Source organism: Otolemur garnettii, unplaced genomic scaffold (assembly GCF_000181295.1).
Source record: "Otolemur garnettii isolate 467f Iridium unplaced genomic scaffold, OtoGar3 scaffold00225, whole genome shotgun sequence".
NCBI classification, from domain to species: Eukaryota; Metazoa; Chordata; class Mammalia; order Primates; family Galagidae; genus Otolemur; species Otolemur garnettii.
In genome coordinates, this window is record NW_003852620.1 from 1,673,623 (window position 1) to 1,692,328 (window position 18,706).

The 18,706-nt window shown below is 52.2% G+C and overlaps 2 protein-coding genes across 5 annotated transcripts in view; one reads left to right on the forward strand and one right to left on the reverse strand.

Annotated features, from left to right (window-relative positions):
* The first annotated feature begins 897 nt into the window (after positions 1–897).
* Positions 898–7,626, forward strand: CPNE6 (copine 6). The gene is made up of 17 exons (XM_003801941.2): positions 898–1,186; positions 2,512–2,683; positions 3,119–3,298; positions 3,664–3,738; positions 3,902–3,976; positions 4,145–4,228; positions 4,315–4,404; positions 4,754–4,858; positions 5,095–5,181; positions 5,426–5,485; positions 5,763–5,896; positions 5,965–6,019; positions 6,104–6,155; positions 6,435–6,568; positions 6,698–6,934; positions 7,133–7,306; positions 7,416–7,626. The coding sequence occupies exons 2-16, from the start codon at positions 2,516–2,518 to the stop codon at positions 7,268–7,270; spliced, it is 1,674 nt and encodes a 557-aa protein (XP_003801989.1). The 5' UTR covers positions 898–1,186; positions 2,512–2,515; the 3' UTR covers positions 7,271–7,306; positions 7,416–7,626.
* Positions 7,627–9,063: 1,437 nt separating this feature from the next.
* NRL (neural retina leucine zipper) overlaps positions 9,064–18,706 on the reverse strand; it is a 15,114-nt gene continuing 5,471 nt past the window's right edge. Inside the window, exons 1-3 of one of the 4 annotated variants that reach the window (XM_023508138.1) lie at positions 13,609–14,582; positions 11,653–12,060; positions 9,064–10,755 (exon numbers count right to left, since the gene is read on the reverse strand). In XM_023508138.1, coding sequence (XP_023363906.1) covers positions 10,423–10,755; positions 11,653–12,033 — 714 coding nt within the window. In that variant the 5' untranslated portion in view covers positions 12,034–12,060; positions 13,609–14,582 and the 3' untranslated portion in view covers positions 9,064–10,422. Of the gene's footprint in view, positions 10,756–11,652; positions 12,253–13,608; positions 14,583–18,706 lie in introns of those variants that run through there. The other 3 variants (XM_023508139.1, XM_023508137.1, XM_012812806.2) reach the window with 3 other exon arrangements.

Sequence of the window (18,706 nt, forward strand, 5' to 3'; positions counted from 1 at the left end):
CCTAATTACCTGTGTAGCCCCAGAACTAGGCATAGTGCCTGACACCCAGGAGACAGTCAATAGATGGCAGCTACACTAATATCAATATCTGATCAACTTAAGGAGATGGAGGGTGAAGGTGTCCTGGTGAAAGCGCTTGCTTATTCATCCCAAATCACCACGTGCCTAAATTTCTTCACATGTAGCCCGCAGCTTCCCAGGCAATTGCTTACTTCACCCTGGTCTCACAACAAATGACTAATATCTTGTTTCCTTAAGATCTGTGCATGGCCCAGCCCCTCCCACAAGAATATGGCCATCATAATTGAATTTTGGGGGGTGTTGGGTATATTGTGGCATCGGGAAGAAGTCTTGGGAGTCATTTCTTCAACATATCCCCACACACACTCCTGTCTTCAGGAGCTGCATGACCAGGACATGAGGCTGTGTGTCCTCAAGCCGTCACATCCATTTCCTGTGTCTTGTTACAAAAAGGTGGCTTAAGATCTGGATATCATCCTCTAAGCTGTGAGGTTCAGCAAGGTCCGTGACGGCTTTTAAGGCACGTGTAAGATCTCCATTCTGTTGTATTCCGAGTTGAAGTGAGTGTATGTGCATGTGTGACAAGGACAGCCCAGTGTTCTTTTATATGTGACTGCAGATATCCTTAACAAATGTAATGATATCAAAAGTATCGTAAGACTGGGTGTGTTTCCCAGCGTGTATCTGTGGGGCTGTAACTGTCATGGTGTCACAGTGAGTTTATGTACTGGCACCTGTGCATGTTAAGATATGTGTGAGTCTGTGAGTCGTGGGTGCATGCATCGCCACCATTTCTCTGTGTGAATGTGCCTGTGTGCACGCACCACTGCAATGTGTGCATCTCTGTGATTCTGGGTGTGGGTGTGGCGTGAAGGGGAAGATGTGTGTCACTGTGTCTGCGGGGGTCCTGCCTCTGAGCCACCCCCAGCCCGCCCTCCTCCCCTGGTTCTGTGGCTCCCTCCCAGGCAGTGGCCCTGCCCCTTCCCTCTTCTCCCTCCCAATCCATCTGTGCGGGGGGAGCTGGTGCTGCGGCCCCCCCACCCCTCCCCATCCAGGCCCCATAAATAGCAGCAGAGCCGGAGCCAGAGCCGGCGCCAGCGGCTGGAGCAGCAAGGGAGGGCCAGGGACCCAGGGCCGGAGAGAGGAGCTCCCAACTGAAACCCAGGTGAGCCCACCCTTCCTCCCTAGCCCAGCCTGGGCCACTCCAGCCCAGGTTGGCCCAGTCTCCATAACAACACCTCCTATAGCCCCCAGAGAGGTCCAAACCTTGCTCAATCCTTTTACCACCACATGCCTCTGCCTATCTCAGGGGACTGATGATAACTGGGAGACTTGTGGCTAAAAGGTAGAGACCCCTACACACCCCTGCCCAGACCCTCCCTCACATATCCAGAAAGGCATACATTATGGGGTGGTGGGTACCCAGCCACAGTCCCAGTTCTGAGGGAGGTACAAGAACTGTCACACCCTCCTGGAGATGGACACACAATGGGTAGGGGGGTGGGGGACACACACAGAAGATGGGCACTCAAACATACCAAGGCACATTCACTTGGGGAAGCACAACATGGGATCAGACAACCTCACCCTGAGATCTGGACAGACACAGAGAGATGGACTGACCAGCCATGAACTTGGGTCAGCGTACCCCTGCCTGCTTCTGCCTGAGGCTTGGTACCACTGCTGGGGGGAGGGTGGCGTGCGTGCATCCCACAGGCAGCATGGAGGGGGCTGCGGCTCCCCAAAAATCCTGTCGCTAAGAGACAATGCGAGTGCTGCCAAGAAGTGTGAGAACAAGGGAGGTGGGGAGGGATGTGAGGCTTGTCATAGTGGGAGCCCCTGCCAGGAGGCTGGAGGAGCTTTCAGCAGAGCCCAGGTCCTTCTTCCACCTCCCCAAGCCCACCACCCCTCCACTCCATCAACCAGCCAGAAGGTGAGTGGGGGCAGGGAATGGACAGGGAAAGTGCAGCAGCAGGTCCCGTCTTCTGTCTCCTGCCCACTGCAAACTCCACTCCGGAGACCCATTCCCTTCAGACCTTCAGGGGCCTATCCATCCCCTGCCCCACCCCCTTGTCCCAGTTCAGTTCCCTCCTGCCAAGACTGAGTGCAGTGCTGGCTCAGACACCAGTCGGGAAACAGCAGAAGGTGCTGAGGCAGCAGAAAGTGTGGATCAATCGATGGCCTAGGAGCCGAGACTGCCAGGAACATCCCCAACCCTCCAGCCCTCTCCAACCCCAGCCCTGCATACCTAGGCGGACAGATGTGACAAGCATGGTGCTCCTGTGCAGGAGTGGGATGTTCAGGTCGTCTGCCCTCCCCTCCTCAGAGCTCCAGGGGAGTGAGCAGAGGGCTGGGGAAGCAGGAGGACTGTGGGACTCTAGGGTCTCAAGAAGGAAGGCAAGGGGCTGGGCCTGTGCTCCTGGGGGACAGACCCCTCCCATAGCAGGTGTTCTCTTTCCAAGGTCCAGGCCTCTTGCTCTATCTCCACAGTGACATGGCGGACCTTGAGATGGGATGGGTACCTGAGCCCCCAACCATGACTCTAGGGGCCTCGAGAGTGGAGTTACGAGTATCCTGCCATGGCCTCTTGGACCGGGACACACTCTCCAAGCCCCACCCCTGTGTGCTGCTCAAGCTCTACTCTGATGAGCAGTGGGTGGAGGTGAGAGCAGCTTGGGATTCTCCTTAACTAACCTGGGTTAAGCCTGGGAAGGAGGGAGGTTGGGATGAGGGCAGTGAAAGTCTCAGGGAATGTGAGGACTCCGAGGGCCTTTTCTAGGCCACATGGGTAACCCTTGGAGATGGGTGTGCCATCATTACAAACACAAACAATTTTACAGCTGCAAAAGCCCACAGTCTCAGAGGATCCTGAGATTGCTCCAGAGGCAGTAGGATCACTCCCAAAGGCCTTATGATAGCCACAGAGGGCGGATGGTCTAGTGGGTAGGCAGCACCTGCGCTCAGGGATCAGCCTAGGAAGACATGAGCTAGTCGCTGGGGATGTGGGGCTCAGCGAAAGCTGGCATGACCAAAGCAGTTCAGGGCAGGGGAAAGTATCCTCAGTTCCCAGAGAGCCCTCACCTCCCCCCTGCCACAGGTGGAACGCACGGAGGTGCTTCGTTCCTGTTCCAGCCCTGTCTTCTCCCGGGTACTGGCCCTTGAGTACTTTTTTGAGGAGAAGCAGCCCCTGCAGTTTCATGTGTTTGATGCTGAGGACGGAGCCACCAGCCCCCGAAATGACACTTTCCTCGGCTCTACAGAGTGCACCTTGGGCCAGGTCTGCATTCCCACCCACCCCCACCCTACCCCCACCAGCTCCTGCCCCTGGCAGCCAAAATAGGAGAAAGCATGAGCTCTGGAGCCAGTTCCACTGGGCTTGGATCTCATCTCTGCCATTCACTGGCTGTGCAGTCTTGGACAAGATACTTAACCTCTCTGAGTCTTAGTTTCGCCATCTAAAAATGGTGGAGGAGATCATAGTGCCTCTTTCTTAAAGCTACCATAGAAATTGTGTCCAATCCTCACCCAAGTCAAAGGCCAGCCTTTATGGACACATATAGGACATTTATTATAATATTTCCCTCATTATGACCAAGGCAAGTGTGGGTGTCAATGCTGGTTCTGTCTCACCTCCATCTCTAGATTGTGTCACAAACCAAGGTCACTAAGCCATTACTGCTGAAGAATGGGAAGACTGCGGGCAAGTCCACCATCACGGTAGGCAAGGTCACCTGTACTTACCTTTGGGCCAGGCATTCAGTGCCCCTGCATGGACATCCATGGTGACATCATGCCCATGACCACTCCTACCTAAAGGAAAGGGCCTAGGGTGATCCTTACAGGGTGGAGGGGAGTTCTGCCACTTGTATTCCCCTTGCAGATCGTGGCCGAGGAGGTATCTGGCACCAATGACTATGTGCAACTCACCTTCAGAGCCCACAAGCTGGACAATAAGGTTGGAACTCCAGAGCCCAGGCCCCCATCTCCTCTGCTAGTCCTAGGCCTCCCCCTCAAAAGACAGATCCCAAGGGCCCAGGCCTGCTCCCTTCCTGGTATTGGCCCCCTCCTCTGCCCTCTTTATAGACCTCACCAGACTCAGAGGCCCTTTCCCCTGTATCTTCAGGATCTGTTCAGCAAGTCCGACCCTTTCATGGAGATCTATAAGACCAATGAGGACCAGAGTGACCAGCTGGTCTGGAGGACGGAGGTTGGTGCCTAGGGCTATGGGGATAGAGGGAGAAAGAGTAAGAAAACCTAGACAGGATGTGACCAACTCCATGGTGCCTTTCCAAGGTGGTAAAAAACAACCTGAACCCCAGCTGGGAGCCATTCCGCCTGTCCCTGCACTCCTTATGCAGCTGTGATATCCACCGGCCTCTCAAGGTGAAGCCCCACCCAAGCAAGCACAGCCTACCTGGAGCATCCATACTGCTTCTGAGACCCCTCCCCACCTCCATGTGGCAAGCTCCTCCCTATCTCCCATAGATAAACACTTCTCCCGTGGGATAAATAACAGGTCACAGCTCAATGTTAAGCTTCCCATATGTGTGCCTTTATTGGTGGCCAAAGTCCCTGCCAGATTGAGCAAGTTTAGCAGGTGGCCACTCTGGACAGGTTAAGGTCATCTGTTTTGACCTAGGGACTGCAAGACCCCTGCCCCCCTGAGTCCCCTCCACCCAATGAACCACTGCAGAGCATCCCTGACCTGACCCCTTCCTCTGCTCCTTCTCAGTTCCTAGTGTATGACTATGACTCAAGTGGGAAGCATGACTTTATCGGGGAGTTCACCAGCACTTTCCAGGAGATGCAGGAAGGGACAGCGAACCCTGGACAGGAGGTGCCAAAAAGACCCCACCCCCAATACCCTACCCAGATCCCTGGGAAGATCCTGAGGGTGATGCTGAAGAGACCACTGTAGGTGACAGGAGATGGAGAGGGTGGAAATCATCCAGGTTCAGCTAAGGATGAAGAGACTCCATGGGGGTCTCACCCTGGGAGGCTCTGCCAGAAGGGGGTGAAAGGGGTCACACGATGGACTTGTGACTCTCAATTTCTGGGGTGGTTGGGGTCTAGATGCAGTGGGATTGTATCAACCCCAAGTACCGGGACAAGAAGAAGCATTACAAGAGCTCAGGGACAGTAGTGCTGGCCCAGTGCACAGTAAGTTCCAGCTTCTGCCCCAAGACTTGCCCCAGCCCCAGCCCTTGCCCCTACACAATTTCAGATTCAACCCTTCCCTTGTTTCAGAGATGGGTTTCTCTGCAAACTCTTGCCCTAGCTCACCCCCAACTGCACTCTCAAAAACTCTGATCCCCCCACTTTCCCCACAGAGACCCTACCTACCCAAGCTCCCTCCTCAGAGGACCACCCCATCCCCTCACCCAACCCCTCCCCCTACCACCAGGTGGAGAAGGTACACACCTTCCTGGATTACATCATGGGTGGCTGCCAGATCAGCTTCACGGTAAAGACCCAAGGGATGGGGACACAGGCAAGAGGGAGGGGCCACAGTGAACAGGAGACTAGAATCCCCACTGTCCTCTTCCCCCTCCCCACCCACCTAGCCACTTCTCAAGAGCCTCAGTACCGCCAGCTCATACCTCACCCCGACCCCCATCCCACTCCATGATGGGGCTACCTGTGGGCTCCCCAGACTCATCTTTATTCTCCCCTACAGACCTGGCCTAGGCCTAACCTCCCCACCGGCTCTCATGGCCCTTTCCCCACCCCACCCCCATCAGGTGGCCATTGACTTCACTGCCTCCAATGGGGATCCAAGGAGCAGTCAGTCACTACACTGCCTCAGCCCCAGACAGCCCAACCACTACCTGCAGGCCCTGCGTGCTGTGGGAGGCATATGCCAGGACTATGACAGGTAGGAGGAGGTTGGAGGGGGGCAGGCAGAGACATCTGAGGAACCCCACAGCCTTTTCTTCTTTTCAGTGATAAACGGTTCCCAGCCTTCGGCTTTGGAGCTCGGATTCCCCCCAACTTTGAGGTAGGCTGTTTGCCAGGGAAGGTAGGAGATGGTGGGCAAGTCAGACAGGAAGAAAAGATACCCCCTTACTGCTCTCACACCCAGGTGTCCCATGACTTTGCTATCAACTTTGACCCGGAAAATCCTGAATGTGAAGGTAAGAGGGAGGAGATTCCTGCCAACGCCTGCCCCCATGCACATACCTGCACATCCATCCAGGAGCACAGACTCCACCCCCACCTATCCATACCTGACTCTGACTCATTTGGTAAGATCTCCAGCCCCATGGCCCAGCATCTACCCACCCAACTCTCTCTGCTTAGTGAGGAACCTGGGTGGAAGGCAGTCCTGGGACCTAGAAGCACCTCCTTGCTTTAGTGTCTGGAGAGACCCCCTGCTAATCTCTGCCAGCTTCACCTCTCATCTTTGCACTCAGAAATCTCAGGGGTCATCGCCTCCTACCGCCGTTGCCTGCCCCAGATCCAGCTCTATGGTCCCACCAATGTGGCCCCCATCATCAACCGCGTGGCTGGGCCAGCCCAGAGGGAGCAAAGCACCGGCCAAGCCACGGTGAGGAGACGCAGCAGGCAACCTAGAGCTGCCTGCGTGTCCTCAGATGGTGCTGAGGCCAGGGCGTGGGCTTGAGGCGGGACACTTATACACAGAGCCGACCCTCTCTCCCCCTCTGCTTACTCTCAGAAGTACTCGGTATTGCTGGTTCTCACGGACGGCGTGGTGAGCGACATGGCTGAGACACGCACTGCCATTGTTCGCGCTTCGCGCCTGCCCATGTCTATCATCATTGTGGGTGTGGGCAATGCCGATTTCTCCGACATGCGGCTGCTGGATGGCGACGATGGACCTTTGCGCTGCCCCCGAGGAGTGCCAGCAGCCCGCGACATCGTCCAATTTGTGCCCTTCCGAGACTTCAAGGATGTGAGTGCCCAATCCCCACTTCCTGGTGGAAGTACTCCTCAGCTCCTTTTGCCCCCAGATCTACAGTGTCTCTCCCAAACACTGATGTCATGAGAAGGACTCAAGTCCAGCTGGCTACCCCCATGGTCCCCCTCTCCTTCGTTTGACGTTCCCTCCCACAGTCTCCACTCCTAACCATGTCACCATCCCCATGCCCAGGCTGCCCCCTCTGCGCTAGCTAAGTGTGTCCTGGCAGAAGTACCCAGACAGGTGGTGGAGTACTATGCCAGCCAGGGCATCAACCCTGGGGCTCCCAGGCCCTGCACGCCGGCCACGACCCCCAGCTCTAGCCCATGACTGCTCGCTGCGGACCCACACTCCCTCAACCTCTCAGTGAGTCCTGGGGGCCTATAGAAGTGGACACAAGTAGGGCTTGGTGGAGCTCACCTTGGCGCGGTGTAGTGTAGAGGATGGTGTTTATGACTTTCCCACTCCCTCCCAGGTGCCTGTCCTGACCCTCGTGACTTGAGTGACCAATGCCTCCACCTCTTGGACCAGCTGTGCCCCTTGGGTTCTGGAAGTGAGTGGTGGGGTCTGCCCCATCTCTCTAAGCCCTATACCACTCACCCCTGTGGCCCCTCAGTGACTTCCTTTGGTGATCCTGACTTTCTGGACATTAATAAAGGGAACTGCTCCTAGCACTTCAGCCTCTACCCATCATGCTTCAAATGCCCACTGGGCAGCCCATAGTATCCCACATACACAAGAAATGAGGAAGACCAGCACCTTTTAAAATCTGAGCCAGAGTTCCCCAGGCAGGTTTCTGTCTCCGCAATCTTATCCCAAGTATGTGCCAGTAGGATCTAAGTTGCCCCCACCCTCATCTTCCAACCCCAGGTGTCCAGGCACCATGGATGCTAATTACAGGAGATAGGGGGGTAATGAGGGGTTGTCGAGGGGGGCAGGATGATCCCTCTTAGAGCTATCTCCAGAGAGCCCCTGCTGAGCACCCCAGGAGATGAATCCCAGCCCCCACACAGCTGTGGGGCAAACCAAGAAAGGATGTTGGGGGGACTGAAGAGGTAGATCTGCTAGAGAATTGGGAAGTAGAAGGGGAATCTAAGGCCTGGACATCCTGGTTTCCTAGGTGTGTGAATGTGTGTGTTCATGTACTATGCATCCTTGACTCTCCGTGAGTGTGGCCTTAATTGTTCAGGAAGTCCAGCTACTTAGGCTTAAAGATAATGTCAATAACAACAACAAAGATCATTATTTCAGTGCCATGCTTTGTGGTAAGTGCTTCTTTAAGTGCCTTCATTCTCACCAGGTAGTTATCATTATTTTCCCCATTTCACTGATAAAGCAACTGAGACTTGATTTTAACTCACTCATGGTCAAAAAACTGGTAACCAAAATTTTAGCCCAGACTCATGTGATTAAAGCATCCACACTCTTAATCACTACAGTATGCAAAAATTTTTGGAGGTGTATCCATGTGACCCAATTGTATCATCTTGAGACCCAGGTGTTTGTACTATATCGATGGCCTAGTTGTGCTCACAGGCAACTGTGGATGGGTACCTCTGCCCTTGTGTGCTATGCAGGTAAGAAAAATAAGCAAGAATAGCAGGTCTGGATTGCAGCTCCAGACAGTAGGTGAGGACAGATACAGGTAAAATTCAATGAGAGGGAAAGAGCTGGGCTCCCAGAGGGACCCTTCCTTCAACAATGAGTGGGGAAGGGGACAAAGGAGGAGAGGCTCACAGTAGAGAAGATGGTCAGTGGCCAATGGTGGGGTGGGGAAGGGAGAGAAGAGAGAAATTCCAAGGGGGTTGGAGGAGAGAACTCCCATTGCAGGCTCCTGAATGCAGGAGGGATGAGCTGGGCTAGAGAAGGGGGAGGAGGGACCAAGAAGTGTGATGGAGGGAGAAGAGACAGCTGGGGAGGGGGTGGGTAGAGGGGGCAGGAAGGAAGAGAGACATATGGAAGCCTCTTCTCCCATGCCCAACAGACCAGCTTCTCCCATTTATTATGTCCCTTAGAGATCAGATGACAGTGACTGGTCAGGTGGCTGCTCCCAGCTCAATGCCTATGCTCTGCTCAGAGGCCCCACCTGCCCTCCCCTTAGGCTGCTTAACTAGCGGGCTGGGTTACCATGGCAACTCTGAGACCAGGATAGCCACAGGCAGGCCTAGCTGGTCTGCTGCAGCTCCTGCGCATGGTGATGGTGGTGGTGGGGAAAGGATCCATCTGGCCCAATGCCCACCCCTCCACACCATTTCCTTTGGCTCTCCAGAACTGAGATGTGCCACTCAGCTCCAGGTGGGGACTTCCTAGTTTCTCTCCCTCTCTCTGTCTCTCCCTCTCCCACATACACACAAAACAGTAGCCTGAAGCAAGGGTAAAGAAGGAAGACTTCTTAAATTGCAAGAATATTTGCCAATAGCATCAGAGTTCTCCCTGGATTTCAAGTTTAATTCACAAAAGCTGTGCTCTTTCAGCTCCTTGTTGTCCTGGGTAAAGTCTTGCTTCAGCCTGCAGAGAGGCAGGAGGTAGCAGGGGCACCCTATGCATGTCTGGAGGCCAAAGCAGTCTGGAGAGAGCAGGAGGGACTCATGTGTATGCTCACAGAGTAGCCATGCTTCGTCCCCTGGGCTGTTCAGCCACTACCTAGGCTGCACTGGGAAAATGGAACAGGACAAGAAAGAGGTCCCTTTGGTGAAGTCAAATTGGGGACTTCTTGGGGAGACCATTAGGACTCCCACACTGGGGAGAAGCCAGAACTGGTAAGGTATCAGAAGTCATCCAATCCAAATGAAGATTAGATAAAGTAACTGAGGCCCAGGAAGCAATCAATTTGCTCAAAGTGACAGAGGGATCCCATGGAAGAGCTGAGACTAGTGCCCAGGTCTCCAGACTTCTGCCTGGGGTTGTCCCTCAACCCACACCACCCATCCCCAGAGCTCACTCCTCAGGACTTTGCTGCTCTGGACCTTGAATATCACGGGATTGGGCAGAGGAAAAATATTTTGGATAGACTTCTTAGTGTGGCTAGCTATTGAAATCTTGAAAACGCAGTAACCCTAAAATGAGGAGGCTAAAAACCTCGGAATGAAAATACAGCCTCTTTGCTAATTACAGCCTTAATGCACTACAGGTTGAAAACCCTGAATTAAAAATTAACCTAAGGGGATAGCTGCACCACTCCCCACTTCCCATTCACTGGCTCACTACGCTTCCACCTGCAAGAGCTCAGAGTTCTAGTCCTGTGGGCTGGATTTCTGTGCATGGCCCGCGTGAGGAGAGGGGACTCCTCTCCCAGCAAATGACCAGCATCGGAACTCCGGCATTCCTTGAGGGTCCAGGAAGTTTGGGGATATGTGTGTGGTCATACTGGGGTAGCTGGGACCAGAAGACGCTTGGTAAAGATCCAATGAACTGTGCAGATGCCTTCTGGGGATGCCCCCACTCATCCACCTTCCTCCTACACCACTCTGCCTCTAAGCGGTTCAGAGAAAGAGGTGGGCGTGGTCCCCCGACCCGGCGCCGCTCGAGGTCAGCCGGTCACAGCGAGCCTTGTAGAGGTCGCGCTCCCGGGCCAGGCGGGCCACTTCGGCCCGCAGCGCGTCCAGCTGGGCCGCCAGGCGGGCGCGCTCGGCCTCCAGCCCGCGACGCTGCTGCAGCCGCTTGGAGCGACAGGCCTGAGCGTAACCTCGGTTCTTCAGCGTGCGGCGCCTCTGCTTCAGCCGCAGCGCTTCGTCGCGCCCGCAGCCCCGCAGCTGCCGGTTTAGCTCCCGTACAGACATGGAGACCAGCGCCGCATCTGAAAACCTCTCAGCCAGCTGCGAAAGGAGAGTGGCGGGATCAGGTCAGGCCAGATCTCACCTGGATCCAGGCTGAGGTCACCATACCAGCCTGGCCCCCTCTCGGGAAAGCTCCACCTTTACCTGGATGCTACTAGCCCTTTCTATAAAAGCTCAGTCCAGACCTCTCCGAGGTCCTGACGGCCCCCTCCTCCCCGGGGGACCCTTTCGCTAGCCCTTGGCACCACACTCGGCGCCGCTTAAGGCCCGCTCCACGGCACAGGCCCTGGCTCCCATGGTCAGGTGAGCTGATCGCGCATCTGAACCCCACGCCCAGCTCCAAGGCCAGACCCGCAGCATCTGGCTCCAAGACCCGTATGTCCAGTGGACCCGCCCCTCCAACTCCCACGTTTTCCTGTCCTCAAGTCCACAGCCCTGTGACCCTATCAAAGGATTTAGATTACATCCTAATGCCCTCAACACCCTCATCTGTGTCTATAATTAATAGGATGGTACCAATCCTTCCTGAGACAGTTGGAGGTTGGGGAAGCTCAAAGTCTCGAAAAAGCCAACCTGAACCACAGTCCTAACCCCACTCCAATCTGCTCACAACCTTTTCCCTGGTTTCCCCACAGGGTGTCTATTTATCTCTCCATAAGCAGCTGTTCCCCAACTTAACCTTTCCTCTTTGGGTCTTCTTCTATCTTATCATCTCCTTGTTCCTTCTGGTTCGGCCTACTCATTTCTCTCCATTTTGAAAAAAGAGAGAGGAGCAGAATTTAGTTTTCCCTATCTGATTTTTTTCAAGAGCCCTTCTTCCCTTCTCATGCTCCTGTCTCTTGACCCTCATTACCCTCTCCACAACTCTCCTTCCTGTCTTGGGCTGTCCTGCCCCCTCAGCCAGCCTCCCCTCAGGCCACCTGGCTGATCACTCACCTGGGCATGCTGGGCTCCTGCCTCCTCTGGGCTGCCTGGATAGTAGCCATGGGGCCCCTCCACAGGGACTGGGCCCTGAGCCTGCAGCAGCTCCACAGCCTCTTCAGGACTCAGCCCCAGGGCCTCTCCAGCCCCCAGCTGCTGCTGCAGGGTTGCCAACCAGTACAGCTCCTCCAGACCTTGCCGGGGGCCATCTGTGGCCCCCATCATGCCTGGTTCACTGAAGGTGGGTGAAGGAGGCACGGAACTGTAAGGTGTGGAGCCCAGTGAGGCTGTGGGGGGGCCTGAGCGCCCCTCAGAGGGCTCCCGCTTTACCTCAAACTTCATCAAGTCAAAGTCATTGACATATTCCATGGCCAGGGGGCTAGGGGGCAGTGCCATTCTGGGGCCAGGTGGGGAGGGAAGCACCTGCAAAAAAGAGGAGAGGTCTAGTGCATACAGAAGCGGCCTGCCATTCCCTTTCACCATAGCCCTCTTCCCACAAAGCTCAAGTGCCCTGGAGCCAGAGTTCTGGAAACCCAGAGTGATGATGCAGCCCTGTTCCCTGCAGACACCTCCAGGCTAGGGGTACCCTTTCAGGTAGCAAGAGGCTCCTGGCAGGGGACAAGTAGCTGAAGGCCTGAAGAAGGAAGAGGACAGCATAGCCTCTCACCCCACTGGTGCCTCTGGGATCTATGAAAAACAAGAGCAATATGGCAGCACTCCTAATCAAGTGCAGAGACATGCTGAGAGGCTCTGTCATCTCAGGAGGCATCGTTCCATTTACAAGCAATTTAAAAAAATGCTTAATTAACCGAGACAGAGTATGTGTTTAGTTTAGAACAGTGGGAAGGTATATAAATTTTAAGTTATAAAGATAATGTACTGTTATACTCTCTACCTCTCAAAGCACTCAGGACAGCACCTTTACATAGAAGACCCTCCGTGTGCATTTATTTGTTCTATGGATTAATCAGTCAATGAATCCCTTTTACATGAGCAAGAGACTTTATACGGAAAAAAGAAAGGTCCTAGAATTAGTTTCAGAAAGATGTGGACTGAGTGGCCACCATCTTTCCTCAAGGCCAATCTCTCCAAGTTTGATTTTTCTCCTTCTATTGAGAACTTGCTATGTTATGTGACCTTGAGCAGATCACCTTTGCCTTTCTGATCTGTTTAACCTTCTGACTTTACCTGATAAAATCACACTTTATAACATTTCCCAGATAGTGTTCTGTGGGACACTAATTCTGAGAAATACTCAAGAAGATAATTTTGAGAAATGTTGCCTTTTCTCCTGACCTTTTGCAGATTCACAAAGCACAAGAGCATATTTAATCCAAGTCCTTCAGTAAACTATTCAACTTCAACATGGAGTGTCCCAAACTTCTGTTAGCAGGGTACATGTGTAGGACATGTTCACCTGAAGAACCTCTGAGGTGGCCTCAGAGATCCTTCTTAGCTGTAAAGTCCAAGCTTTCATCCAGCTTCCAGTTCCAGCTCCAGAAAAGGCAGAGCAGAGAGTGCCCATCCCCAGGGTTTAGACTTTGGCTCCATCTCCATGCCCAAGCCTAGGCAGCCTTCCTTCCAACCACATCTCAGAACACCAGGCCTCTCTCTTCCTGTCTCAAGGAAGGGTAACTGTCCTCTCTACAGAGCCTCTCACCTTTAAGAAGACAGAGGGATGGAAACAAAAGCATAGATTGAAGGAACTGGTCCTTGGCAGGGAGCAGATGATGAAACACTGAGAGTGATGTTCAGAGAGAACTACATGTACAGAGGAAAGGTTAGTGGGGAGGGTGGCTCATCTTTCTGATGTGATAGCAGGGATAACATAGACCAGTCAGGGTGGGAGTGGGGCAGGGCAAAGAATGTAAGGATTGCTGAAAACAGACAACAGAGACCAGATAGCAGGTATTGCGGAAGGGGACTCTAGGTCAGAGGCCTGGCACCCAGGTAGGCCCCAGACATACTTACTTTAAGAAGGCAGAGATGATGTGGTCAATGCCAGAGCCAGGCAGGCACAGCTTCCCCAGAGACTGGAGGCTCCATAGAGCTGAGCCTGCTGTCTCTATGCTAAGAACAAGGGGGCTGTGGGCACAGAGTCCCAAGGGCACTCTTAAAGGGCCAGCTCACTGAGGTCATCTTTGGTCCTCAGGCCTCCAACCAATGAGGTAAGGAGATCATTTGCATATCTCATTGGCCTGGGGGGAAGAGGGGAATAGAGAGGAGAGGACATGTATGCCTTTTCTCAAAGAAGGAAAGGGGTGTCCTCGCCAGCAAAACTCTTTACAGATCCAATTACCATGTGCTTGGTTCCCCAGCACAGAGGGCCACATGGGCCCCAACCAGAACCCCTCCAAGTGAACACAACGCTCAGCCCTCTGTCACTCAAAGCCTGGCCCTAGAAAAGAGGGACAAACAAGCTCCTGATACTCTTGCCTTCCAAAGCCCCTCATAAGTGTCTTTGGAGAGTACAGGTCTCCCAAACCCACTCTCACCTAAACTGCTGGGGTCTCTTTCCTGTTTGCAAAAATGCTCACATTTCTGGCCCTGCCCCACCTTCACCCCAACTGGCCTTCTTCCCCTGTTAGCCAACACATCAGAAAGAAAAGCAACTTTCCCCACAGAGAATCCCAGGACTGAGACATCTGATCCTCAACCTCTCCCACTCTTGCTGACCCAGCCCCAGGACAGAGGGAGAAGAGAGAACAGAAAACTCTATTCCTTCCTTCTGGCCCACCAAAAGACACTGAAATCTAATCATTATGGGTCCACTGGAGACACTTTTATACTGCCCTTACATGCCCTCTGCTTCCTCTCCTTTTTTCATCGTATGTCTCTACCCCTCTCATCTCCTCACTAACTCATTCTAGTTCCCAGATGGCTGGAGGGTGACCTACATTTTCAGCCTAATCCCCTAACACCTCTTAGAGCTATCATCCCCAAGTAGGAGTTGGAACAGGGATACAAGGAATTAACCAAGGAGATGTTTAAACCTGTCTGAAGCTGTTTAAATAGGGCCTGTACTAGAATAGAACTCCCAGAGTTAAAGGCTATTCCCTACCTTTTCAGGAAACCTGAACACACCCATGGAGTTAAGGGGTCCCCTTTCCCATCCTAGAGAGAAGGGATAACTCCAAGAGTTATCAATTATAAAAATTAACCTGGTCCCAGCCTTACATGTTAGCGAAGAGATGATATATGCAGATTGCCTAAGATAGTGGTTTTTAAAATGTGATCCTCAGAGCATCAGCGTCAGTATCCCCTGGGCACTTGTTAGAAATACAAATGATCTGGTCTCACATCAAACCAACTCAGTCAGAAACTTTAGGGGTGAGGTCCAGAAATCTGTTTTAACAGGCTCTTCAGGCAATTCTGATGTGCACAAACATTTAAGAACCCCTGGTTTATAGAATGTCTGCAGTCAACTCTGTGTGTGTGTGTGTGTGTGTGTGTGTGTTCTCTTCCATGGAGCTCTCTACACACATATTAGAAGACCTAGATCAGATGACACCACTTTCTTCCCATACCTGGACCTTTGTTTTATAGAACAATGACCATCTCGGTCATTCAAATAAAAAGGCTTCTGTGTGGGATTGCCTGGATCAAGTGATGACTTCTCAGAAGAATCAAAAAGCTTAAGGCCTGGGAACCAACCACAAAACAGGAGCAGAGATCATGGAGACAGAGAACCACACACAAGCCCATGGAAGATAGGTCTCAGGCAGACATTCTGGAAAGAAACCCTAGAATTTCCCTGGTTGAAGAAGGAATAAGAAGTATTTATTCAATGCAGCCCCTTTGTCATGCCTGCTCTGGCCTAGCCAGACACTTGCCCCCACCCAGCAGCTGCCAGATCTGGGCTGATCCTCTTGTTTACTGGAGTTCTCAAAGGAGAAATGGGAGGGCTAAGCCGCTAACCACCTAAGGGAGTCAGACTAAACAAGCCCAGGCGAGTTGAGCTGCTCGGGGCTCAGACCAGGCACCACTAACCAGGGAAAGCAGTCGGAGGAGTGAAGGCTGAACTAAGGCTGGGACAAAGGAAAGGACCAAGGGCACAGAGAAGAGAGGCTGCCACAGTCAGTGGGAACCCAGGAGGTGGAGCCCTTCCAAGGGGAGTTACATGGAAACCAGGAAATGAATATGGAGACCAACTAGCTCAAGGACATCTGAGGACAGGGAAAGAGGGATGAAGCCAGGGTGCTCTCCAGAATGACAGAAGAAAGAGAGGCTAGGAGACTAGCTAAGGAAGGAGTAGATATAGATCTAGGATAGAAGGCAGGACAAGTCAGAGGTTTCACAGGGATTCGGATTAAAGGGAACAGAGAGATGTATCAATTTGTTTTGTTTTTAGAGAAAGAGTTTCACTCTGTTGCCCCAGGCTAGAGTGCCGTGGTGTCAGCCTAGCTCACAGCAACCTCAAACTATTGGTTCAAGTGATCCTCCTGCCTCAGCTTCCCAAGTAGCTGGGACTACAGACACCCACCACAATGCCCGACTAATTTTTCTGTTTTTGGTCTCACCCTGCTCAGGCCAGTCTGAAACTCCTGAAATGATCCTCCCACCTTGGCCTCCCAGAGTGCTAGGGTTACAGGCATGAGCCACTGTGCCCAGGCAAGGGACAGAAGGATGTACACAGAAAGAAGAGATGAGGAAAGGGACATGGAGAACTAAAGAAAGAGAGGAAGTCTTCCAGGAGGGGATCAAGAAGGCAGTAAAGGACACCCAGAGAGATGGAGAGGAACAAGGTAGAAGAAGGGGACAGAGTGAAGTAAGACTGGGGCCCAGAAACTAGGACCAGTGCAAGGAAACTGACAAATAGTCAGGCTTCAGAGGAAGAGCAATGGCCAAAGGACATAAAGTCAGGGAGAGATGAACAGAGGGATATTGGACCATAAGGAAAGAGTGGCAGGCAGGCAAAGAGCCTGCAGAAGTAGGGTTGGATATGAAGAGATGAAACAGAGTCAAGCATTCCAGGATGTCACCCCTACCTCCTCTGCACTGAACCCCCATTTTTGGAACCCTATGAGACTGGTTCTCATTCCTAGTTCTGCCTCTTGGTATCTAGATCTTCAGTAACGAATCTAAATCCTCAAACTTCTTCCTGAGGTACCTCCTGCATTCATTTGACAAATAGGTACAAAACACTATTCTACATGAGGCATTAGGAACTTAGACTGACACCAGCCCTGCCTTCATGGAGCTTACAGACTAATGAAATAGAGAAACATCAAATAATTGCCCTAGGGCCAGGCAACAGTGGCCCCCTGCCCTGTGCCTTGCTCTTTAGAAGGCTGTGCTTTGGCCATCCTCTGACCGTATTCCACCCTATGGATGAGGAGTCCAACTCTCTTCTGCCTATACCCCAGACCCCTGAGGACCACACTCTAAATATCCAGGGATGCCCTGCCCAAAGGGCACAAACCCACTTCTAGGCCCACATAGACCTCATCCTTGGGTTTGCCCTCCCATGGCTGAACCATACTACCAGTACACATATCCCAGGGTCCAAGGGTGGCTGCTTGCAGTAGACTATGAGCAGAGTTGGGATGGGTAGATGGGAGGTCCATATGCTTGTACACAAAGCCCCTTGCAGTCCAAGATAGCGTCAAGGGTGGGAAAAGCAATGGGCCCAGCTGAGGTCCAGCAGCCAAAACTGCCTCTTCCTACAACACCATATTCTGCTGCAGAACCCTGAGGATTTCAAATAAAACGGAATTTGAACCTGGCCTTCCAGACCATTATAAAGTATATATTTTCAAAGTAGAAGAATAGAACATACTTTGTGTAACAATGGGTTAGCATGAGTTATACATTTTAAATATTTAAACACAGGCAGGGCTCAGTGGCTCATGTCTGTAACCCTAATACCTTGGGAGGCTGAGGCAGAAGGATTACTTGAGCTTAGGAATTTAAGACTAGCCTGAATAAGAGCAAGACTCATCTTTACTAAAAATAAAAAAACTAGCTGGGCACCATGGCAGGCACCTGTAGTCCCAGCTGCTTGGGAGGCTGAGGCAGGAGGATCACTTGAGCCCAAGAGTTTAAGGTTGCCATGAGGTAGGATGGCAAGGCACTCACTCTACCTAGGGCTACAGGGTGAACCCTTATCTCAGTAGATAAATAAATAAATATTTAAACCCATGGTTAGTAGCCTCTATTTGTACTCTGGCCCCTACCTAAGTTGGAGATATGTTGGAGATGTGCATAAAAACAAAGCATTTTAACTGAGATGAGTGTGCTATGATGAAGGGCAGCGTGTTATGAGATTTTGTTTCCGGAAGACCTAATCTAATACAGGGAGTCAGGGGCAGGAGGTGGTGTGTTACAGGGACAGATTGCCTAAAGAAATCACATTAAACTGAGATGGATCAGGTGACCCTGCCCAGAGGGTGGAGATTCCAGGCTATGGGACATCATATGCAAAGGCTCTGAGGCAGGAAAGAGTAGATGTGTTCATGAAACTGGAAAAAAAAAAAAAAAAAAAAAAGACCAGTCAAGCCAGAGAATAGAAAGCAAGAAAGATGAGAACAATAGTGATAGGCAAGGCTGGAGAAGTCAGCAGGGGCCAGATCATGTACAGCCTAGTAGGCTGAGTTAAGGATTTGGGCTTTATTGTAAGAAAGCTGAGGAGCTACTAAAGGGTTTTCTGCAGAGACATGACATGATCAGGTTTGTGTCTGAAAAGATCACCTCAGCACTTTGTTTGTGAAGGAGGGAAATGGTGGGATCAGAGTCAGGTTAGGGGGCTGTTGCAGCCCAGCCAGGTTCGTCTGCCCCCTGCCCAAAGACAGCAGTGTTTTACAGCAGAGAAAGAGTTTACTCCACATAGTATTAAATAGGGAGATGGGAGAAATTTCTCAAATCCACCTCCCCAAGAATTGGGGTAAGAGGATTTTGTGAAGTTTAAAAAAAAAAAAAAAATTTAAACAGAATCTCACTCTGTTGCCCCAGGCCTCACAGCAACCTCAAACTCCTGGGTTCAAGTGATCCTCCTGCCTCAGACTCCTAAGTAGCTAGGACTATAGGCAGGCCACCATGCCTAGCTAATTGTTTCTATTTTTAGTAAAGA